This window comes from Manis pentadactyla, chromosome 5 (genome assembly GCF_030020395.1).
Source record: "Manis pentadactyla isolate mManPen7 chromosome 5, mManPen7.hap1, whole genome shotgun sequence".
Lineage (NCBI taxonomy): Eukaryota > Metazoa > Chordata > Mammalia > Pholidota > Manidae > Manis > Manis pentadactyla.
In genome coordinates this window covers 153,539,067-153,563,055 of record NC_080023.1, presented here as the reverse complement: position 1 = coordinate 153,563,055, position 23,989 = coordinate 153,539,067, and the positions used below count along the sequence as shown (strand labels likewise).

The 23,989-nt window shown below is 52.9% G+C and overlaps 1 protein-coding gene across 3 annotated transcripts in view; it reads left to right on the top strand.

The window, feature by feature from the left end:
* NOL4L (nucleolar protein 4 like) overlaps window positions 1-23,989 on the top strand; it is a 120,510-nt gene that overhangs the window by 42,573 nt on the left and 53,948 nt on the right. For all 3 annotated transcript variants that reach the window (XR_005032509.2, XM_036924712.2, XM_036924710.2), the window contains exons 2-4: window positions 4,247-4,402; window positions 10,350-10,461; window positions 18,395-18,504. Coding sequence is in view for 2 of the 3 variants with exons in the window: in XM_036924712.2 (XP_036780607.1) it covers window positions 4,247-4,402; window positions 10,350-10,461; window positions 18,395-18,504 (378 nt within the window). In the remaining variant the exon portion in view is untranslated. The remainder of the gene's footprint in view (window positions 1-4,246; window positions 4,403-10,349; window positions 10,462-18,394; window positions 18,505-23,989) is intronic.

Below are 23,989 nucleotides of genomic sequence, written 5' to 3'. Positions count from 1 at the left end.
ATTTGCATTTCTATCGAGTTCCCAGGTAATGCCAATTCTGGGTAGTCTAGGGACCACATTTTGAGGACCACTGTTCTAAATATTCTGACATCAGCAGTATTTAAGTAACATTAGGTGGTTTTCTCAATGAGTGGTAACCTGGCCTTTAGTTTAGAACACAAATGGGCTGGTTTTAAGAAAGATGGTGATGTCCAAGAAAGTAGCTCCGTGGATTTTTAGAAACTATTGCCTTGTCTGGTTTTGTTCGCCTGGGTCTGGCTGGCTGTTTTGGAGTTGGCTGGTTTGAAAGGATGTCATGTGTTACCATGGCAATGTTCCTCCCCACACAGGAAGGCCCCAGAGGTCGGGCCTGCACAACCGACCATGTGTTTTTCATGGCTTTTCCCATGGGATGCTGCAGGGTTCCATTCCATCACTGCTGGTTGGTGTTCCCAGGAAGCTGGAGATAGTCAGGAGGCTCCAGACCCTCTCTTTATCCAGCCTGTAAAGGATGTGAATTTCCTTTTTCAATCCAGGGTCCAGCTTGCTTAGGATCAGATTAAGCTAATTTGGGTACAGAGCAGAAGTGGTTGGCAGGGGCATCTCAAGGCTATGGGGAAGTTGCTTTCTGCTCCCTTAATTAGCAGCTCTTGCCTTGTAGCACCGTGTCTGGGTGCTCAGCTAGGGAAGGCATGCCTCTCCTGCAGCATTTAGCATGAAGGTTATTACCTCTGTGGATGCAGGGCATGGCAGAGATGATGGGGCATGTGACTGCCGTGGGATCCCTTTGTTCTCCTCCCAGAGTTCTCCTTGAAGGCCACACATATATCCTGGTGTTCTTCCCTCTGGGTGTAGCACACATGGCATCCAGGTGGCCACAGCTCACCAGAGGACGGTTCAAGGTGTGGCTCTGCAGACCTTGTGGGTTTGAATTCTTGTTGCTACAGGCTCTCTCCTTTCCTGTGTGTATCTTTGCAGTTGAGATAGATTACAGGACCCAGGTTTGAACATCAGAGGAGATCACAATCAATTTTTAAAAAGGGAGCTAAAAAAGCTCCCCGAAGAATTTCTTGGGCATAATCTTATGGTCATGTTGGACCAGGAGCAAAGCTGTCAGTTACCTGTGTCTGCCTAATGAGGGCGGTGGGAGGCTGGACAAAGACAGGCCAGGCACAGGGCTCTGTGTTTTGCTGTTCAATTTAGGTTGGTTAGTTACACCTTGACCTTAGGAAGGCTTATTCCAAGGTTGTGTGACAGGCTTAGCATGTTATTTGGGAATCACATAAGACTATGCATCTCTTCTGATGGTGGGTGTTACTTCGGGGGGCCCGTTGTATAGCCTGAATGGATCAGAGGGATGGGAGATAAGAACAGATTCCTAAACACAAAATGTCCAAACTCAGTGGGTCTAAAGGGAAGAGATGAACATTTACAGGCACATATGGGCAGATGCCCGATGTATATTCCCAAGTCTTGGGACATCCAACTAGGACTTTTTCAAATTAATTAATTAATTAATTTTTATTATGATATCATTAATATACCCAACTAGGACTTTTTAGTATCATTTTATAGGTGGGGAAACTGAGTTTCAAGAGGCCAAGAAGTGACCTGCCCAAGGTCACCAGGCTGGTTAGGGAGCATTTTCCATCTCATCTGTCTCAAATATTGTCCTTTATCAGACTGTTTTCTTATTCCATTCCTTCTACCAAATTTTATCTCACTTTTCCAGAACTATCTGTGTTCTTTCCTGAAACAATTTTATGAGCAGAGAAGTATGTTCATTGTTAAGCAGCTAAACTTAACAATGAACTCTGGATTCAGATTATTAAAATGTGTGCTTCTTTAAATATACATTTTAAAAACTAAATTGTAGTACATACAGAAAAGTACACAGATTGTAGTGTTCAGATTAATGGCCATTTATAAATGGAACACACCTGCATAACCACCGCCCAGATGAAGAAATAGAAATCCAGTTGTATTTTCACTCTTAAAGTTCTTTTATTTTTGCTGACATGAACCTCTGGTTAAAAGTGCATTGGACTTGACCTGTGTCATATTTGTCCCATCCAACTCTGTCACAGCAATATTTGATGATTCCTCCAAATGCTGGATAGTGGTCTGTCACTGTTTACAGATGGCCCCGGACTTTAGAGGGGAACTCCACATACCCCTGAAGAAGAGGTAACAGCAGCTCCCGAGAGGGCAGCAGGGTCTCGGAATTTCACAGCTCATCTCATAAGCAAAGCTCAGGAAGACTGAAGAGTTTGCCCACAATCTTACAGCAGGGAAGCAGGACCATCAGGCGGCTCCTCCTACACTCACACACACACACATGCACACACACACGTGCACACACACACATGTGGACGCATGCACACATCCCAGGTGTGTGCTATCTGAGAAGTCCCCATTGAAATGGATCCATTGTCAATGGATAAGACATTGACAAGAGAGCCTGTACAGGGCCAGTGAGGTCACCTCCTAGGGTCACCACTCACGGACACTGCCCACTAGCTGTAGGCTACACCCCAGATGCCCAGCTCTCCTTCTTCCCCCATCTGCTCACAAGTGGCCCTCCGGCAGAGATACAACCCTGCTCACCCATCTTGGCACGTTGGGAAAGTTGCTGGCTAAAACCAAACCCTGTCTGTGGCTAGAATGCATTGTGAGCAAATGTCCCATACAAAGTGGCCTCTATGCTCCTTGGACTTCAAAGACCAAGGTCCACCGTACCACAGACAGGTCCTGACCCCCAAAACCCAACAGGCCTGTCTTGATGTTTAGCCCTATCACAGATAGGGGAAACTTAGCAAACAGCAAAGCACATCTTAATGACAATATTTGTCTAGCACTTCCCATGGGCTGGGCTTGGTGCTAAGTCCTGCACATGTAGCTCATTTATTCATCTCTGCAGCTTATGGGAAAGGTCCTTCTGTTATCCTGATTTTCTAGATTAAGGATCTGAGGCTCAGAAAAGCACAAAAACTGTTCATAGTCACACAGGCACTTAAATGATGGGCCCCATTCAAACTGGGAAAGAGTATGTCTGAACTACCCTGCCAGGCCGCCACGAATAACCAAATCAGTAGCAATTTATTGTGCCTACTCTGTGTCAGGCATTGTTCTAGGTGCTGGGGAGACAGCCAGGAGCCAGCGGAGGAAGCCCACACCCTCACAGAGCTGATGTTCTTGATCCTTGAATGGGGACCTCTGGGGAAGAATTCTCTTAGAGATTTCTGTTTCGGGTATTTTTAGAGAAAAGCCTGCTCCCTTTTCCCCATTACCTCCCTACACCCCCATCACGGCTTCCTCTTCATCTTTGAAGCCATCCCAAGTCCCCCAAGTCTCGCCTTTGGGAAATGATGGCTGAGAGACAGGGTCCCCGAGTCTGTGGATAAGGAACTAACTGAGCGGTGTGCTCCGCGGGCCCAGCGCATCCCCCAGCCTCAGCCCTGCTGTTTCCGGCGCCCTCCTAGCCCTGCTACTGGGGGAGGGCAGGCATTGGCCCAGCAGCTCTGTGCTATTGAAGGACCCCATCTTGATCCTGGCACACCTTGTCCAGACCAGCTGACAGCACTCACGCCAGCCTGATAAGAGGCTCAGGAACCCTGCAGCCACCCCACTCACGCGGCCCCGCCACCTCCACGTGGCTGTGTGCCTGTTATTCCTCACATCTCCACACACAAAGAGCCCGGGTGCTGTTGCAGGCGCTCAGCTGCTGGAGTGGGGAGGGCGGCATGGTGAGAAGCTTTTCTGAAAGGCCAGGGTGGAGGCAGGAGTCACCCAGGTGATCCGAGCCTTCCCCCTGGGACCCCAGCCCGGGACCACAGTGAAAGGTTACTGCTAATTGGCGAGCTCCTGATGGGGCTGCATCTATTTAGCACTCCCCCCTCCCCAGAGACTTCCAGGATGGTCTTGGCACAGCGTGTGATTCGAGAGCTCCCCGCCTGAGTCTGGCACAATCTGTCTGAAATTGTGAACATGGAGCCTCTTGGTTTTTTAATTTGTATTTTTGTTGCTGTCATTCTCTGCCCATTGTTTCTGGTAGATTTAGTAGCAGCGGTCCCCCTGACTCTGGTAACCCCCTCCCTGGGGCCCTCTCAGCAGGCTCCTTGCACCCCTGCCCCCAGCCCTACCACAGGAGGCCCTGCGGGGTCAGGGAGCAACGCCGTCCCTGCCCCCGACCCATCACGGGCCTCAGGGCCCAGCTCTCACCCCGCCATCAGCCTGACACTAACACAGCTTGTCCACCCTGTCGTAGGGGGCAGATGGCCTGTCGGAGCCGGAGGGCATCGCTCTGAAGCGGGTCGCTGTGGTGGAAGATTTCTTTGACATCATCTACTCGATGCATGTGGAGAGCTCGGCGGAGCCAGGCAAAGCCCCCAAGCACGCTGGGCAGAAGAAAACCTACCGAGCGGTGAGATTTCCGTCTCGGCCTCTGCTGGCAGCCCCAGGCCTTGGCAGGAGGCCATGGGCTCCGCACATGTTGGGAGAGGGTGGGGCAGGGAGCTGAGGCGTGATGAAATGGCCTTTGGGGACCCAGGGGGGCACAGGGCAAGGGCACTGGCAGCCAGAGCGGCTCACAGGGGCAAGGGGGCGGGTTCTGTGGTCTGAGCACAAAGAAGCAGGTTGATGGGAGCGAGAGGGAGGGAAGGAAAGGGATGAGAATAAGCTCTCTTCTTCCCTTTTCTGGTTTCTGCTTCACCCCCGTGTTTCCCCCCACCACTCCACGCCTGCCCCCTGCCCTTTGCTGACTGCTCTGGGCCATGGGGGGCAGGAGGTGGCTAGGTAATAATACTAAGAACAAATGCTTTCTTGGCATTCACTGTGTTTCCTGAGCGCTTCCTGGGTATGAGTTCACTCAGCCCTTTGCTGGGAGTCGGCGCTGGAGGTTCCCCAGGGGAAGCTGGAGGACCTGGGCGCCCCCCCCCAGGGAGATCAGGGTTCCATTTGGGGTGAGGAGGCCGAGAGCAAACCCAAGACCTGAGACCCAGAAATGTCTCCAAGACTAGTTTTGAGGGAATAAGAATGCAGGTGCCTGGGTGTTCAGCAAGGCACCTCTAGAGGCGGATGTTCAGTGCTAAGGCAGGGGCTTCATAGACAGGGTGGCGTGTAAGCTAGCATCTGAACTTGGGTAGGCAGAAGGGGCAGAGACAGCAATCCGTGGATGGGAAGTGTCACACATGGGGAGGTAAAGGGGACAGTGGCCAGAGCAGGAGAGGCCTGCCTGTGTTCTGGTCCCGTCTGCTCTTGGCCCCCATTGCCACAGCTCATGCACAGCCCTGTACCATTTGCCCAGCACCTGCCACCAAACCAGCAAAGCCAGGCACTTGGTGTTTAGTTGAGCCTCACTGCAATCCTGAGATGGCGGTGCTGTGGTTGGTGTTATTTCACAGTTAAGGAAACTGAGGCCCAGAGAGTTGAGCTACTCGTCTAATGTCACACAGCACTTGAATGGCAGTTGGCCAGGGCCCTCGTGGCCCATCTGTGCAGACTTTCTCTCTGGCTTCCTTAGAGACCTGCTCCTCTGTGCCTGGGCCCCCTCGCCCAGGGAGATGTGAACCACCCCCCAGGTTCTTTGTATAACTAGCCTTGGACTGCTGTGGAGGTGGCATGTTGAAGTCTGTAATTTCCCCATATGGCCAGATTTCTTGAAAATCCAACAACCTGGCTTATTGGCCTCAGAAGATGGCCTTTGCCCTCAAAGAGTCTTAAGGACCCACCCATGCACCCCAGGGTCTCAGAGAGATGGGGTAGGGCTGAGGGAAGCAGGAGAGGATAATTCATCCACCCCAATGCCCGGCTTCTCAGCACATATGCATCAGGAAACAACTTGTGGGAAGGGAGTTCTGACGGTGTTTCCACCAGAGTGTCAGAGGTGAAAAAGGGGACACCCAGGCTGGGGCCAGTGTGGGCTCCTTAATATTGATGAGACCCAGCACATTTTCTCAGCATTCAATTTGCCAGTCCAGGCAGTTAAACTGTACCAGGCTCTGCACCCAACACTTCCCATGCACCAACTCAGCCTTTGCACCTATGAAGTCGTAAGTATGAAACCGGTGCTACTGTCACCCCCATTTTACAGATGAGGAAATGAGGCTCAGAGAGATGTATCACCTGCCTTGAGGTCACCCAGCTGATGTTCAGAACCAGACAGTTGGCCCCAGAGCCTGCGCCCTGACCCTGCACATCGTGCCTCTCTACAAACCTCCTGTGGTTGGATAGTAAGCCAGACTACTTGCTGTTGCCTAGGTAGATGGGCCTGGGCCAGCTGGTCCCCTCAGTGCCCAGCACCAAGCCTCACCCACAGCCGCTTCTTGGGTCCTTATGAAGGCTGGTATCTGCAACCTCCATGCTGTGGAGGGGCCAGGGCTGGGCTGGGTCTGCCAGCGTTTGCATCCCTGAGCCAAGTGGACATCAGCCCCTTGCTCTGCACTTCCTGGATTCTTGTCTATATGCCTGCCGCGTGCCCCACTTCCTGCTGCCCAGCCTGGAGCCGGCACATGACTGGCAGCAAGCCAGCTGGGCTGCACACAGAGTTGGAATTTCAGCAGCAAGGCCATGGCTGCGTGGAGCAGGCCAGGACCCTCCTGCCGGGGGTGTGCGGCCAAGGGAGCTGCCGTGCCCCCTCCCCCACTGTGTGCCTCCTCTCCCTTCCCCCTCCTCTTCCTCATCTGTCACCTATCTCATGCCACCCTTTTCCTTTTTGGGGGTGGGGGAAGTGCCTGGATGTTTTTGTCCCCCTCGTTTCATCTGCTCCCATTTTCTTCAACCCAGGCCTCGCTCTCAGCCCCACCCATGCCTGTGGAAAGAGAGCCCCTGGGGAAACTCCATGCTGGTGGCTGCAGAGGCATAGCCTGGCACCACAGGGTTTGCAGCAGGCCCTTGGCTGAGGGGGTTTTGGACTTGTCTCTGTATTTTGCCAAACCTGAATCCTGGGACTGCCTCACCCAGGCACCTGGGGCTTTCCAGATTCTGACAGGCCTGGGTTGCCTGTGTAAGGAGGGCACTGGGAGAGAGATTGGTAGGCTTGTTCAGGGCATTAAAGGAGACACACTCTTCAGTCGGAAAAAGAAGTTTCCAGTTCCTACCATGGTCCACCAGGAGATCAAAGAGTACAGATAACGAGCCTTCTAAAACTGGAGGTAGACAGCCCCTTACATGGATAACGCTGGGGATTTCTGTTTTGTGTAGGAAGCCCCTGCCTTCCTTTGCCTCTGATGCAGTGTGACCCGAGGTCTAGAGGGTCCAGCGGGTCTTGCTGATACTCGAGTCTGGAGAGGGTTCCAAGCGGTTCTACAAAGTTCTCTGAACCCACATAGAAGACTGATACTTTTTCAAGGTCTTTTTATGGTGTCTGCACGCACCTGGGTTGTAGCAAGCCCCTTTGCCTCCTTCCCCTTTCCCAAGGTGCCCGGTATGCTAGACCTGCTTTCTGAGTCCAGATCTAGATGTCCAGACCACTTTGTAGTGGGGCCAGATATAGTCAGCAACTGCTCCAGGCCCACCATGTGCTAATCCACCCATGGGGCAGAAGGAGGATCTTGTAAAGTGGTACAACTCCCCCAATTGGCCTCATCTGTCTTTGTCGGCCTCTGAGTTGGGGAGCGAAAACGGGGCCTGCAAGTCAGCGACTCTGTAGATAGCTTCTGCTCTCCCTGCCAGTGAAATCTCTCTTGGTTTTTACCACTAGGAAAAACCTAAAAGGCAAATCTGTGTACGGGTCTCCAGGCCCAGGCAGGAGGCCCTGAGAGCAAGGCAGCAAGCAGCTCGGCGTGGCTGAGCGAGGCTGGGTGGGGACAGGGGGCCTGAAGCTTTTCCTTAAACACAGCAGCTCCATCTTTATCTGTTACACATTTTGGGCTTCAGCATAAGAGTCTATTTCCAGAACAGTGTGTGTGGTTCTAAAACTATCTGAAAACCACCATTCTACTGCCTAGTGTGTCAGCTGGGAGTGTCCTCCTCATTTCAACTTAGCCTGTGGTCCTGTGGCCCTGGGCATCGGTGCAATCCAACAGAAATAGAGGCCCCATTTCTCATGTGGACAAGCCAGGAGGATGAGCCAGAAGATGCCCACAGAAGGGTGAAGGCCTGGCACAGGGAGGCATCCTCCTCCACTGGGGAGCCCTCAGCAGCACAGAGCTGGGTTGCACTCTGCACTTTGCTGAGTCCCTAGGGAGCTCCTTGCAAGGCTGCAGACATACCATCCCTAAGGACATCTTACCTACCTGCCTTCTGTCCACACCACCCACCCCTTGGTGGGTCCCAGACCAGAAGGTGTGTGCAGTGCTCCCCCTCTCTGTGGCACTCCAGCCAGCCTTTGCCTACTGCTGGGGGCTCTGCCAAGGCCAGGAGGGCTGTGGCCACCACTCTGCTCCCTGGGCAGCACCCTTTCTGGGAACTGTCCCTATACCCTCAGTGGGCCAGGTGGCAAGTAGAACCTCTGTGCATGTTGCAGTCACTTCAGCAGAGCGGCCAGGTCAGGAAGACTCTCCCGGAGCCCTTTAAGAACATTCTCTGGCCAGTGGCAGGTGGAGCTCTGTGTGGTGAAGAGGGCCGTCCATATGGTATCAGTCTTTCCTCCTTTCCCAGCAGACTGCAACCTTCCACCCCAAGTCCTTGGCTCAGCTCTTCTAAGGCCTGACCTCAGATGCCACACTTTGGGGCACCCAAGTGGTCATCTGTTGGTCAAGTTAGCAACAGCCCTCCACTTTGCCCAGTGGGCACCCTTCCCTCCTGCCTGTTTATTCCTGCAGCCATCAACCCTTCAAGAGGGCCCATCCTTTCAAACATGGCAGGCACAAGAGGGATGCGTAGCCCCTAAGACTTCCAGGCAACTCTGGGCTGGGGATGAAGATGTCCATGTCCTGTGAGTGGCAGGAAGCCCCCATCCTGGGACCCTAACACTGGAGGAGAACAGGCCACACACCCTCCCATCCACTGGCTCCAATCGGAGAGCAGGGGTTTGCCCTTGTCCCTGACCTCCAGAGGAAGGCAATCAGACAGGGAATTTGGAAGGGAGATAACTCATCAAGGAGCCTGCCTGCTCCGCAGAGCATCAAATCAGCTGAGAAATAACAATTGTGTCACCAAAATTAACTCTGCGTTTGCAGCCAGCCACCAGGCACGAGTGGCCCCTAGAGCTCCACAGGCCAGCTGAGCTGGGAGCACAGCCCAGGCTGGTCCTCCAAGGGCCTGGCTGCAGCCTGGGGCCCAACTGCCCCGGCCCCATCACCTCTGCCCCACCTTAGCCCACTTCCCATCCACTACAGAGAGGGAGCAGGGCACTTGCCTCCCGATGGAGGCGACTGCTGCTGTCCTGTAGGCAGCCCCTTCCTCTCGTGGGCTGACCAGGGCCCTCAGCCCCTTTCCCGGCTGGGCTGCGGTGAGGACCGTGGATTCCTGGGATGATGCTGCCCCTTAGTGGAAAGGAGCGGGAGGGCCCTGGCTCTGGGAAACGTGAAAATCAGCAACCAGGCAGCTATGGCTTCCAGGGAACCTGGGCCCAAGAGGTCTCCGTGGCTCCTCAAGCAGCCAAACCAGGGCCAGTGGGTTTCCAAAAACCCAGAGCAAGAAGAGAGGGCTGGGCTTCTGTGCCCAGAGGCCCCTCGTCCCCGCTCCCCCACCCCACCTCTTTCTTGTGCTCCCTGCTATCTGTTTCAACTTCCCTCCCTAGCTAGGGGAGGCCCTCTGGAGGCTGCTATGGGGTGGTGTGACCTGGAGCACAGCTTAGTCTGGCATTGCTTGTGTAGAGCTGTGTGACCTTAGGGAGTCGGTCCACCTCTCTGGCCTTCGTGACATCACCTGGAACACGGGGGTCCCTAAGAGCCTGTCCCACTTGGCAAATCTGTTTCCTCAGCATCAGCTTTTCACAGGTCTCCCTAAAAAGGTTCTTGACCTGTGAGGTATTGCAGGAATAGATTGTAGAACCCTGGGTTCTGTTGATAGGCTGAGAGCCTGTAGGTTTATTAGTGGGTCTCAGTTTAGCCAACTCTCAGAGTGCAAATTGTTTCATCCTATCCTACATCAATGTTTGTAAACTCATTTTTAAGAAGCAGCAATAACATGTTCTAAGAGGAATATTACTTATAAGAACATAAGTTAAAAAGTAGAAAATGTTTAAACATTTTGCTTTTTCGATTTTTGAGTTCTTTTATTCAAAATTTTAAAGCAAATGGTTTTCTGTAAAGGTCCTGACTCATTCCATGGCTCCGAATCACAGACACCTGCCCCTTGCTCCTCGACTCACTGCCTTTCCTGGCAAGAGCCAGGCATCTACCACCAGAGCACAGACCTTGGTGACCTGGTGACCAGGCAGCCTCCCCATGGGCCCATACCGTGAGCAAACCTCCTCTCTCCCCCAGATCGCAGAGACCTACGCCTTCCTTCCACGAGAGGCTGTGACCCGGTTCCTGATGAGCTGCACAGAGTGTCAGAAGAGGATGCACTTTAATTCCAACGGCCTGGAGCCCAAAGGTAGGTGAGCAGACAGGTGCTGGAGATTTGGGGGAGGCTCTCCCACCAGAAGGGCTCTTGCTTTGCTGGCACAAAGAGAAAAGCACATGGCCAGCAGCTGTCACAATTCCCAGAGGCCAGTGAGGGTCCATGCGGCTGCCCAGAGAACATGCTTGTTTGGGGTTTTTCCCCCCCTATTATTTTATGTCAAGTTTCACTTGAAAACCAACCACACATTCCCAGTGCTCCTCAAGAACCTCTTCTCCCCCAGGTTCCAGGTGGAAATGCCACCTTGACCCATTCCCTCAGCTTTTAATTCTTGCCACCCAGGCCTCACCCTGGACAGTGTCTGCCTGGCTGTGGTCTTGCTGACTGACTATAAGCTCTTGGAGACCAGGAGCGCATCCCTCCTACCCTGTAGCCACACACCTGCCAGTAGTAGGGCCTCTTGAAGGGTTCCTCCCCTCCCAGTGCAAGCTCAGGAAAGCTCTGGGGGTTAGTTAGAATTTAAAGTGCCCACAGCACTTGTGACCAGCTGAAATTGGCCTCTTGGACCAACATCCATGCTCTCCAGCTCTGCCCTTCCCAGTGAGACACTGCAAGGACCCACACTTTAGTCCCCCAACTGCAACCTGAATGTCCCCAGAGGTCTCCGTAAGTCTGGGGCCCGTCTGCGTGCAGGTGGCTTTGGCATAGCGAGACGAGCCCGTACATTTGGCTTTATGACTGTAACTCTGCCTAGAGAAATGGTGCCCAAGTGGGTGATTTATCAGGGCTTCTAGGCTGCTCCAGGGCATCAGACCTGCAAAGGTTGAGGAAGTCAGTGAGTGTTTTGCCTGAGGATGGGAACAGACTCAGAATGAAGGGCAGGCTGCTTACTCCACTGGTGCTCAAGTGGTGTCCGAATCTGGGGGAGGAAGAATCAACAAAGGAGCCCGAGTAGGCAACAAGAAAAGAATTGGGGCACAGGCATTTGTAGGCTTTTCTCCTCATTTTGGGGGCCCCTGATGCACGTGAGCAACTTCGGACACCATCTGACTTACCAAATCCAGAGGCCTTCCTGTCCATGGCTGCCTCATTGGGCCCTAGGAATGGCTCCTACAGCATGAAGAACAGGAAGGAATCTAGTTAATCCCTCGAAAGCACTGGGTTCCTTGTCTAAGAGAGGAACTCCAGGGCTACACTGGGTGGGTTCAAATCCAAGCTAGTTGTATGTCCTGATCAAGTGACTTCATCTCTCTGAGCCTTAGTTTCCTCATCTGTGCATCAGAGTTAATGATGGTGCCTACCTCAGGGGGCTGATGGGATTGGAGAGTTAATCCCCGTACCTGGCACAGGGCCACCGTGCAGGAGTGAGCTGTGGCTGTTGCAGTTACTGTGATAATGCTAGATGCCTGAGTGAGGCCCCTGCCAGGCCGTGCGGAGCAGCTGCAACCCCCAGGCCAAGAGAGCTTTTGGTACCTGAAGATGGGGCCAGGAGGGCTTTCTCCACTGGGGTCTGAGTCCCTGGTGGCAGCTGCCTGGTCCCTGACCACGAGTCTGCCTGTTCCCTCCTGTTCTGTCCTAACCGTTTCCATAGCAACTGGCAGAGTCTGACAGAGCACCGCTTGCCTGAGGGCACAGAGGCAAGGCTAAGAGGGGCCACCTTTGTGGGCTGCTCTGGGGTGTCTGCAGGCCCCATCCACGCTGCTCCCTGGCTGGCACCCCATGTGGAGAACGACTCTCACCTCTCCCCCACTCCTCAGTGCAGGCTGGGAGGTCCCCGGGGCCGCAGCTCCACTCCTCGGCTGCGGGCTGGGGAGCGACGGGAGCACAGCAGCAGCCTGGTTCTCCAGCGCTGGGCCCCCACCCCCAGGGAGGAGGAGGGGAGTGCAGAGGGAGAGGGCACCCATGCTGGGAGGGAACCGCCTGGCATATGAACCAGCTCCATGGGCTTGTTTCAGGCAGGACTGAGGGCAGCAGAGTAAGGCTGCACAGCACCCATCCTTGCCCATCCCCGGGCAGAATGCCACTTCTTTGTCCCCAGGAGGGGAGTTTCCCACACAGGGAGAAGAGGAGACTCCGAAGGAGCAGGCGACAGCGTGGCCGTGGAGGAGCAGAGGCTTGTGGTCCCAGCGGCCTGCATGTCCCACCCTCCTTCCTGCTGTGCGTACCTCGGCAGGTTAGGGCACCTCACTGAACATCTGCTTGTAACAGCTCCTATGACCCTATGAGGTGTCTGTCCCAGTTTACAGCCAAGGAAACAAGGCACAGAGAGACAAAATCACTTGTCCCAGGTCCCCCCGAGAGCAGGAGAACTTATTTTCTCATCAGCAAAAAGGGAGCAGTGCCTCCCTCCCGGGGTTGCAGTTGAACTAAGGAGCCCATTCTGTAGCAAGAGGAAGGGCACCTGGTGGAAGGAGTGCCCAGGGAACAGCAGCCTGTCTCCCCTACCCAGTGTTACTGCACCCTGGTGCCCAGGCACAAGACTGCCACTGTCCAGGTGACCCCATGGGGAGACACATGGTCAGTCGCCCCACACAGGCAAGCGAGTACCCTGGGTCCACAACCTGGACGTTGGGCAAAAGGGAGAGGCTTGCTTTCTGGAAGCTGTCGGTGGAGAGCCTTAGAGTCTCAAAGCCTCCCCTGTCTGCCTAGTGACCAAGAGACCTTAGCTGCGTGGGCCACCGCCGCCAGCTGGCAGGTTCTCCCTTCTGCTGCCCCAGCTGAGAGCCTTGAGATCCTATCTGTGCCCATTCAGCTGCCATGCTGGCTTCCCTGAATGTGGGCAGCTGCACTGCTCGCTCTCTCACAGGCATCCAGTCATGCCAGCCCTCCCTCCTTCTCCACCTGCCTCCCCTAGGCCCCAGAGGCAGGCCCCTGTTCCTGCCCCAGGAAGGTGGGGCAGCAGGGGGACAGGGAACAGGATGGAGACTTCTTGAGGGGCTGCTGGGAAAGCACCTCGCTTCCTGGCCTCGTGGAAGAAAGAAAGGAAGGAAGCAAAGCAGCGTCTCCTGCTCTGCAGTTTGTCCCCAGCAGAGTGTGGAGCCTGGAGACTCCTGTGCCCTCCCCCAGGCCAGGGGCGCAAGCAGAGGAGGCTGCGGGGGATCAGGAAGTCCGAGGATGGGAAATGCCAGGGCCTCCCGGCCCCACGCTCCTCTTCACCAGCTCCTGAACGAGTCCAGGCAGAGGGGACAGAGGATGAGAACCGGGTGTGCCTTCTGCTCCCGGGGAGAGAGGTTCCTGGGGGCACGTTTCAGTTTTCTTTGATATGACAAAATATTGTCTGCATGGCTGCAAACTAAGAGTTAGCAGTGGGCAACATCAGTCACCTACTGAAGGGTCCCTTCCTTAGTGACACAGTCATCCACTCAGGTGGCATCTCCTTCACAGCCAGGCCCAAACTCTTCTGTGGGATTTCCAACTCCCTCCGTGCCCGGCCCCTCCAGATCCCTCCTTTCTGTCTCTCCCTCCTGTGGCCTCATCCCAGCCCATTGCCCTGGAGAATCTCCCCTGTGCTGGCCTGCTTGCTGGCCTGTCCTTTCCCGGCCCTCATGCTTCCTTGCTGTGTGCAATGGGGAGGTTGCGCAGCCTCTCCGTGTGCTGTTGCCTCATCTATACAGTGCGGATATTAATACGGCCCCCACTTCATGGCGTTCTCGGGAGCGTCAGGCAGCAGGGTCTGTGTGGAGCTCCTGGGGAGCACTCAGTAGCTGTCAGCTGAGTGATGGAACACAGTCCTGTGCGGACCCTCTCCCCGCGAAGCCATCTTGAGCTACCGGAGAGCCCTCGGAGCTCTAATGGACTCACTGCCAGCCCCACCCTGCTGAGCACAGGGACTGTATCTACCAGGTTCCGCCACCTTCCCCGCCCCGAATGCGCACACATCAGCGCTGTTTGAAGACTTGCTGATGGTTCGCTTCACTTCCCGAAGAAAGAGGCTTTTTAAATCACCTTTTAGGCCAGCCCCCCTGGGATCTTATTTCCAGATCTGAACCTCACAACAGGCAGGACGGTCCTCTGGCCCCTCTGTGCCACACCCTCCAACGGGAAAGCTTTTGCCACTGGCGCCCAGAAGCTCTGGATGTCTCTGGACTTAGAGGTTCTCCCATTCCGCAGGTGAAAGTTCATGAGCAGGGCCACCTTGTGTTCCTCCTGGAGGAATGAGGGCCACTACCTCAGCTGGAATTTGCATTGATCGACAAGTGTCACTGGAGCCCAGCTGTGGAGGCCAGCGCTTGGCTTGCCCGGGTAGAGCCTCTGTGCCAGGGACTGTCCCCGAGGCCTATGAAACAGGGCTCAGTGCTTGGGCTGGTTCCAGTTTTCCTTGACAAGGCAATTGAGACATCTCTTCGGGTAGTTCTCTGCCTCCCTCACCAGCAACCTGCTGGATTATTCCAGCTCTGTGACCCTTGCTCTCTCCTAACTCACCAGTGGTGTCGGGTTGTTTGCAGTGGCCAGAGTGTTTTGGCCACTGCATGTGTTGACCTCAGTGGAAACCTGACCTGTCTCAGCAGAGCCCCAGGAAGCCACCTCTTCCTTGTTCAGGTGTCCACCTCAGCTTGTCCCCCATCCTGGTGTTTGTGTCACCTGTGAGCACCTGACTCCACAGGCTCCCACTGGCCCCTGCTCCTTATCTCTTTCCTACTAAGCTGATCCTCTCAGTGTGAACCACTTATCACTTCCAGGACCATCGGGCTTCCCATGGCTGAAACCCTGCCTGCCTTTCTGCTCACTGTGGTGTAGCCGAGCTCTGACCTCCCACAGCAGTTCCCTGACTCATTCCCTCACCTGCTGTGCCCCCCATCCTCCAAGGGCCTGCCTCCCCGACAGGACTGTCACTTCTGGAGCCGCAGGTGCAAGCATTTCACCACACATCAGCCTCTGATGGATCTGTGTGTGTATGCTTGGCATACCCCAGCTTCCCCCAGACAAAGGCATCGTGCCTGCTCTTCTTGAGCCCTCCTGGCTCACCTCTGGGTGCTGGAAGCAGTTTCTGATCTGTGCACATGCTGGGGAGGGAACAGGCTGAGGGAAGCCCCTTCTCTTGCCTCACAAGAGCACCATCCTAGCCATTGTTTCTTTTCTAAACTGAGCTGTACCTGGCCTTATGAAAGACATCTTCTTGTAAGCAGTCATGATGGCATTTCAGGCAAGGATGTGGGTGACCACGAGTAAGACCCCACAGCAGCCCATCCCCGTGGACAACCAAACACAGCGTCTCCCTAAGGCCTGATGCAGTTTTCATTTGCAACTCTGACCAGGGACCCTTAGAGGGGGGCCCGTCTCATGTATCATGTTGTCTAACAACTTGTCACCAGACAACCTCATCTTTGAGGAAATAAAACAGGAACAGCAGAATTCTCCGTCCGCAGACCCACAGTCTGAAAACAGGAACCATGGCTCTTCTCGGTGACATCATCTCAATGTTGTTGCTGGAATCTCTGCTTCACACAGTGCATCCAACCCCACTGATTTTGGGGGGCCGGGTCCCAACATACTCCTGGGCTTAAGGTCATCAAGTCCAAGTTGATTGTGGGGTGCAAGGAGTCCTCAAGTACACAGAAATGCATTTTAGTTTCCCAACAGCACTAAGGGGACAACATGCGGTGGTGGCAGAGAACCCCTCTGCCCAGAACCAAGTCTCTTAAGAAGAAAAAAAAAAAGTCTGGCCCATTTCAAGCCAGTTTCTGAGACATTCTATTAGTGACATTTACTGCTTCCTCAAAGAACACAAAAATTTTGAGTGTGACAACATAGCTTTTAAAAAGCAAAATGAAACTCTGCATTTTCATAAAACTTGATTAAAAAAACATTATTCAAGCTGTTAGGGCACCAGAAGTATACACTACCTCAAAATGGCACCCCTACATCCCACCCCTGGTCTGCACGGGCCCTATTTTCTACAGGGCTGTTCCTATCCTTGCCACACAGGGACTCACTTGTCCCTTTGGGTGGCTTTGTCCCTTGGATGCAGGGGCCTTTTTTCTTTATCTTGGTAAAATATAACATAAAACTTGCCATTTACTAATTTTCAAGTGTACAGTTCCATGGCATTAATTATATTCACACCGTTGAGCAACCATCTCCACTCTCTCGATTTCCAAAACGTTTTCATCACCCCAAACAGAAACTGTGTACCCTTGAAGCAATCAACTTCCCAGTCCCTAATAACCTCCACTCTGCTTTCTGATTCCATGAATGTGCCTATTCTAGATAGTCCCTCTAAGGGGAACTATATGGTGTTGGTCCTTTTGTGCCTGGCTTCTTTCACTCAGCATAGTGTTTTCAAGGTTGCAGAGGCCTTCCTGGCCTGGGCTGTAGCTCTGAAGTGCCAGGTTTAGCAAATCACTGAGGATGTCCTCCGCATCCCTCCCTTCAGGCCATCTGTTAGGTGACAGTGGAGGGCAGGCTTCAGCTAGTCCAGAAGTTGCTCCCACTTCTCCTCCTCATGCTACTTAATTTCCAGCCTATGAGCAGTAGTAGGCACCAGAGGAAACGCTGGGTCAGAGCCAGCAGCCCTGCACAGCAGGAGGAGGAGGCCAGAGAGCAGGTAACCATGAGTATTCCCCTGGCAGAGGGTGAAGCAGAGTCAAGTGACTAAATGACTAAACGAGACCCTGCTTAGTGTGACGGGTCCCAGCGGGTGCCTGCAGGGTTTTGAGCTGGGTCTTGGCAGGAGACATCTGAAGGAAGGGGAAGTTGGTCTGGGGAGAGGTGATGAGCTCCCTTTTAATCATGCTCCTCATCTTCCTTGACTTACTCCTGTGCCATTTTAGTCCATCCTGTATGGCACCTACAGTGGCACCTGAGATGCAGAACACAGTGGCTTTGCAAAAGGCAGCTTAGCCAGAGATTTCAAAGAGTCATGAAATATTCCTACCCTTCAACCTATTTCTTGGAATCTGTTCTAAAAAGGAAATGACCAGAAATATGGGTCAGTTTTCATGCACAAAGATGTTCCCTATAGTGTTGTTTATAATGGCCTGCAATAGGAAACAACCTAAGTAGCCAACGATAAGAGAATGACTTAAATAAATCATGTTAAAATAGTACACGATTCTACAAATGTAGATTTTTGATGGTGGGGAAAATGCCTATGACAAAATGTTAAGCAAAAATTTTTTTAAGGCAGACTATAATTCTCTGTATGCATTATGATATCAAGTATGTAAAGATGTGAAATCACGGGAAAAAATAAACAGAAGCATATGCCAAGCTGCTTGGTGCAATTACGATCTTAAAAATTTTTTTTCTTTACATCTTTCCACACTTTGCAAATGCTCTACAAAAAGAACAAGTTCCTTTGATCTTTAGGACAACAAAGCACTAAATGGGAGGAAAGTGCCCCTCTCTTGTGTGATTAAGGAGGAACCAAAATTGGTGGGGAGGCGGGTGCTGGAGGCCTGGGGCAGACCCACGAGCCATGCCATGCTTCTAGGGGGTGCTGTGGGGCGTGAGATGGGGCGGCGAGGCTGTGGCAATGCGTGCACCAGGAAGAGAGCCAGCCTGGACCAGGGTTGGAAGTGTGAATGCCTTCCAGGACCAGGCACGTATCATGATCCAGTGAAAGTGTGCAGCATAGTAGGAAGTGGTGGGGTCTGTGGCAAAGTGGGGAGCTCACACCGTGTGTCTAAAAGAAGCAGCTGCTGCCAAGCTGTGGTGGTGGTTTGCCAGGTGGGAATGTGGGCCCTGTGTGGCCAGACCTTCCATTTTTCAAAAAGCCAAATATCCCTGATTTGAAAACGTCGACTCTCTTATTACACACTGGCACCTCATTAAAAGTGTTTCAGTGCCACGCAGTCCGCATCGATGGGCCAGGCCTGGTGCGTGAGCCACTGCTTGGTGACCTCTGGCCTTGTTGGCCCCTCCTCGGGCTCTGCGTTGAGTCCTCCGTGTGGGTGACAGGGTGTGGTGCCCCACTGGTGGCCCACAGCACAGACTGAAAGGGGCTTCCTTTCATCCTTTCTGGCAGAAAATGAGCCGCCCTCTCCTCTGGTCTCCGGGATTATCGACTACAACATGCCCCTCACGTCCACATACCTGAAGCAGATGAAGTTGCGTGTGATGAATTCCCAGGAACAGGTAAGGCACCCGTCTCCCATCACCCTGCCTGGAGGCATCCTAACTTGCCCGGATGTGGTTGACCCTTTCCAAGACTGTGGGGCCACAGCCTGTATAAACACACTGGAAACCAAAGAGGCCCTTATCTAGTTATCTGGGCCATGCAATCCAGGCTGAGGAGAGGGAACAAATGTGTTCCCAGTTAGAGGGTCTGCTGAGCAGCAGCCCTGTGGGTCTTCAGGGAAGCCCAGGAAGCTCATGCTTCTAAAATCTTTCCCCAGGGCAGGGGCAGGGGAGGGGCTGGTGAGAGCCTGAGGCCTTGGCTCTTGGCTTGTTCTCTCTGTGCTCTGCCCTTTGTCTGCTGCCTTTGCATCACTCCCCGACCTTACCCCGGGGAGGCATGAGAGAAGGGCCCTGGCCACCAGCCTGTGACCTCTGTCACTCTTGGGGCCCAGGAGGATGGGCCTTGGAGGGTGGCCTGGGTGAGATAAGGCCTTGGGGCCCCCTGGCTGTCCAAGACACCCAGCTGTGGATTGCCAAGGGCTTTCAGACACCATGGAAACAGGCTCTGAAAAGAAAACCACTTTTGCCTGCCTGCGCACACAGTCCACCTTCTAGCCCTTGCAAAGCAAGGACCACGGCTGCCTTTTAAAGAAGGACTCTCCCTTCCGCACCACCCAAAACCAGGGTAACAGGTTCTCACCTCCAGCTTCCAGTTTTCTCCTCTGTGGCAGCATATGAACCTGTCATGTCTCTGGAGCCTGGCCCAAGGCAGTGGGTTCCCTCTTCCCCACTGCAAGTCTGACTGCCAGCCCTGGGGGCCTGCTGTCCCGTGGACTGTAGCCTCCTCGACAGCCAGAGTGGGTGTTTGCCAAGGCTTGAGGCAGCTCCACAGCCAGTCTGAGGTGATGCTGAGGTCACGTCTGGTAGCATGTGGGGCTGAGGCACCCAGGATAAGGGCTTGGGCATCCCCTAACGGGGAGGGATGGTGTGCCCTCACAGCCCCTGCCAGGCCCAGCCCCTAAAGACTGAACGAAGTAAGCTTTGCTCTGGGTGGTAGAGTCACTCATGTTTCTGAATCTTCTCATCTGAAATCGTCCATCACGTCATGCCTGTATGCGTGAGGAACTTCACACAACCAAAAATAATGTCGGCAAGGAAAATGGTGTTGGGCTTTCCAACTCACAATGGCAAAGTTTTTTTTGTTAAAGGTGTTGCCTTTGTTCATAGCTCCAAAATCAAAACGCTGCTTTGCAATTTCTTTATACGATCTCCTCTGACTACTGCCGAGGAGCAATTTCTTCTCCTATGACCATCTGCACTGTCACAGGCATCTGGCTTCTCACACATTCTTATCACTGTTCTCATCCATCATGTGAAAAGTGAAGTGCAGAGCCACTCAAACAACAGCCAAGGAATATAGCCCCACGGCTCTCTTTCCTACAAAATGGCTCTAGATCAGACCCAGTAGTGACCAGTGTAGTCCATGTTGTGATCCCTCGTTAATGGATCCTGCTATATTTTATTTGGTTATACAAATTCTTATTGTCTGAGGGGCATTCAGACTGTTGGCTAGGTGCATTAACGAGAGTTCAGTCATTCGGCAGATATTTATGGAGCCCAGCTTCATGAGCCAGGCTTTAGGGATGAGCAAAGACAGTAGCACCATTCTTAGTTCTTATGGCTTAGGGGGAGACAGACACTAACAAAAACACTCACACACAAATGTCCGACTTGTAGCAGGTAGTGATAAATGATTGAGGGAGAGATTAATCAGCCCTGGCAGTGCAGCTGTGACAAGTGCCATACAGGTGGGCACATGGTGCTATGAGTGCTTAGAAGGGCATGGGCATGGGCTAAGGCAGAGGTCAGGGAAGGTCTGCTCAGAAAGGGATGCTTGAGCTGAGATAGAGATCTGAAAGGAAGAGAGCTCTGAAACACTTATGCAAAGGCCCTGGGGCTCGAGGGAGGACAGTGCCCATGAGAATATGAGAGGCTGGTGTGCCTGGTACAGAGAGTATGAGATGTTTTGTTGCTGAGGAAAAAGGGGGAAAGCACAAGGTTGGGCACATAAGCGCTTTGAATATCTGTGAAGGGAATGAAGCTCAGGAAACAAAATGGATAAATTGTCGTGGTTAGGTTTAAGCTACTCCCAGAGGCAGGGAGGATTGTGGGAAGGTGTGTGTCCCCAGGGCACCCTGAGAGTCCAGCTGGGGCTGAGGCTGAGACTAGGGTGGCCTCTGCTCACAGTGGAGTTGACTGTGTCTTCCTCACCATCAGGCGTAGCTTCCCAGATGGGCGCCCTCTGAAAGGAGCCCACTTTCTCCCGCATGCTGTAGGAGATCAAAGGCGCACACCCTCCTTGCACACAGCTGGCAGGAGAAGCAGCATCCTGCCTCGTGCCTAGGGCCTTTCATCTGTCAGTCTTCAGCACTCCGTGCACAGCAATGAGCTCTCAAGGCCTCAGCCTCCCAGGCAGCACCGTTATTCCTGTTTGATAGCTAGGCATGTGGCAAAACAAGAAATCACATCACTCACCAGATTATTTATCTGCAGCAGAAAGGAACGGCCAAGGACCGAGAAGTCTTTGATTCTTCAGTTTGAATTGGAACTAAAAACACATACACTTGAACTGGTAGCTTTTTTCCTTAGGGAAGTCAGAGTGGGGCTCCCTTGAGGTGGGTGAATGGCCCCCTGTCCAAATGCAGCCCTGGCTTCGCTGCCGTCAGGCCTTCCTACCATGACAAGGCTCTAAATTGGCTTTGTTGCTGGCAGCTGCATGCTGACCCTGAGACACTGGCAGAGGACACCTGTAGCATTTGCAAATCACTCATACAACCTACATGGAAAATAAACCCAATTCTAAAGTAATGGGAGCTGGGATAAACAATATTTTATTAATGCTGGACAAAGCTCTACATCTAAAAACTCTGGGTGAGAAAAATCCCAGTAACTCATTTTCTTCCAGTATTTTTACCTGGGAGACAAATGAATAGTAAGGCAAGTAGAACATTTTCCCCTCACTTTGCTTTGAGCAGACAACAGACAAGTGGTGGGGTTTACCTGCAACCTGGACAGAGTCACATTACTTGTCCCGTTGTGTCAGATGAACATGCTGGGAAATGGGACCTTCTCTGCCTAGGATATTAGGTACTATGAAAATCCAATGACAATATGCACACAAAGAAAAAAGATTCTTCTTGAGTTCTGACCGACGGCAGCAAATACTTAAGGTGTCCTCAACTGCAGGACTTTCGGAGGTCGGACTCTGCCTCCCCGGACCTCCCTCCTAAGACACAGACCCCAGGAGCTGCCATCACAGCAGCCGCATTGAGCTGAAGATAGGAGACTGTAGCCTGATGAAATCTTTTTTTCCCCTTACTTGGAAAAATGCTCATAAAGATATAAAACTGAAATCACATTTTGCTGTACTGATGATGAATACATTTTCTTGTAGGGGACGGGGTAGGAAGCTTTCATGAGGTGGACTGTTGCAGAGAATGTTCCATAGAATTCTCTGATAAGATGACGACCCAGAGAGGGTGCAGGCCATACTCATAGGGTCAGGGGTGGCCAGCAAGTATCTTCCCCAGCTGCGGACCTTCCAAATCCCCTTTCAGGGCTGTGTGCAGGATGCACCAAGGGCTGCATCTCTTCATGTGGCCACTGGTTTTGTTTTCTGTCTCATTCAGTTTCCTTTCATGCTATTTTTTTTATTACACAAGTAAAATTTGTGGCTTCAGTAGCCAGAAAGCAAAATCATGATGATAAAAATCACCAGTCTCACCACTCAGATCACTGTGAATACTTTGTTGTTCACACCCTTCCAGACTATCGGATAGAGAGGGGATTATCCAGTACATACCATTTTACATTCTGCTTGGTTTTTCTAATGTTGATTTCCCATATTATTTGAAGTCTCCTTACCCTCTGAGCCTTGATGTTTCCACCAAATAAGCTGGTTACATAATTTTGCTGTCATTCACTCACTCCTTCACCCACACCCATCCATCCATCCACCCATCATGCACTGGAGCCGGCATGGGTCCCTGTGCTAAGGAGGCAGTGGGGAACAGAGTCCCTGCCGGCCAGCTCTCAGGGTTCAGTGAGAGAGATGAGGAAAACCCAGGCCAACACTCTGCGCCTGTAGGCAAACCTTAGAGAAAGAGAAGAGAAGAGACAAGGGAGCAAGCAGGGTGGGCGCTGTCCCGGGCAGGTGGGTTATTAACTGGGCGCCTGTTCCGTGTCCAGCACTTGGCACCCTTTGCCCCTCACCCTCACAACTCTAGGGTCACATCATTATTCCTGATTTGACAGATTCCATAGCTGAGGCTCATAAAGGTTCAGGACTTGCTCAAAGTCAACCATGACTGATGTAAATTAAAACTCAGGTTTCTTCCATCCCTGAACCCGTGCACCTGCCAGGGCCCTGAGGCCTGCTTCTCCCCAGCCTTCCTGGGTGCGGATGTGCTCATCAGAATTTGAGGCGGGTGTGCCACCTGGAGGGTTGGTGGAGGGGAAACAGCCTTGGCAGAGATGTTGGCAGAGCAGGTCGAGGGCTTTGTTTGGCCTGGGAACTGGGAGTCGCCTTAAATATGTGATGCGTAAGGAAATAGTGGAAGAGGGATTTGATGGGGGGGCCGCCCCTACCTTGTGAATTCTCAGTTATCTGCAGGGGTATATGTGTAATTTGATATCCACATCATGGGTGACGTTTTCCTGATCTTTCCCCGAGATTCCAGCGTTTGAACCAAGACCCCATTGTAAGAAATCAGATCCAGATCCGGAAGGAGAGAGACAAATTGTCTGTGTTCCTTCCCCCAACACATACTTTTCATTTCACAGCAGTGGAGGCTGAGAGCCCGGGAGGCTGAGCGACTTTCCCAAGGCAGCCCCCAGTTCCACTGCCGTTTGGTCGCCCCACCCCAGCCCAGCAGCTTGCTCTGTCCCGACCAGGAAGGCTGTCAGTGCGCCTCCCCTCTCTCCAGTTCTTGTTGCAGCGCTAATGTCTTGCTAATGGTTTTAATGGTTCTCCCAGCAGCGTGTGAAGTGGTGCGGCTCCATTGTGTAAGCCCTTGTGATGGAGGCTCTTACTTGCCTCCCTGCATTAGCCTCTGCCCCTCGCCCTCTTCGCTGCTCTCTCCTGGCCCAGTGTTTGCCGTGGGTCCTGGAGGGCAGGGAAGGAGCGGCAGCGCTCCCCTTCCCCTCAACACCTGTGCAGCTGGCAGGATTGGCAGCCCCTGCCCAGGACCCCTGGGGTCTCCAAGATACTGGCCTTCTGCTCCTGTCAGCTGGCCAGTGTGGAGCAGCACTGTTCTCTGCCAGGATGCCAGCCCACCCACCTGAGCCAAAGACCCCAGAGTCAGGCTGGCAGTACCAGCTCCACCATGTACCAGCTGTGTGACTTTGGGCAAATTGCTTCACCTCTGTGTACTTTCTTTTCCGCATCAGTTTCTTGAGAGTAATAATAGTACACTTGCCTCATAGAGTTATTCCAAGACTTAAG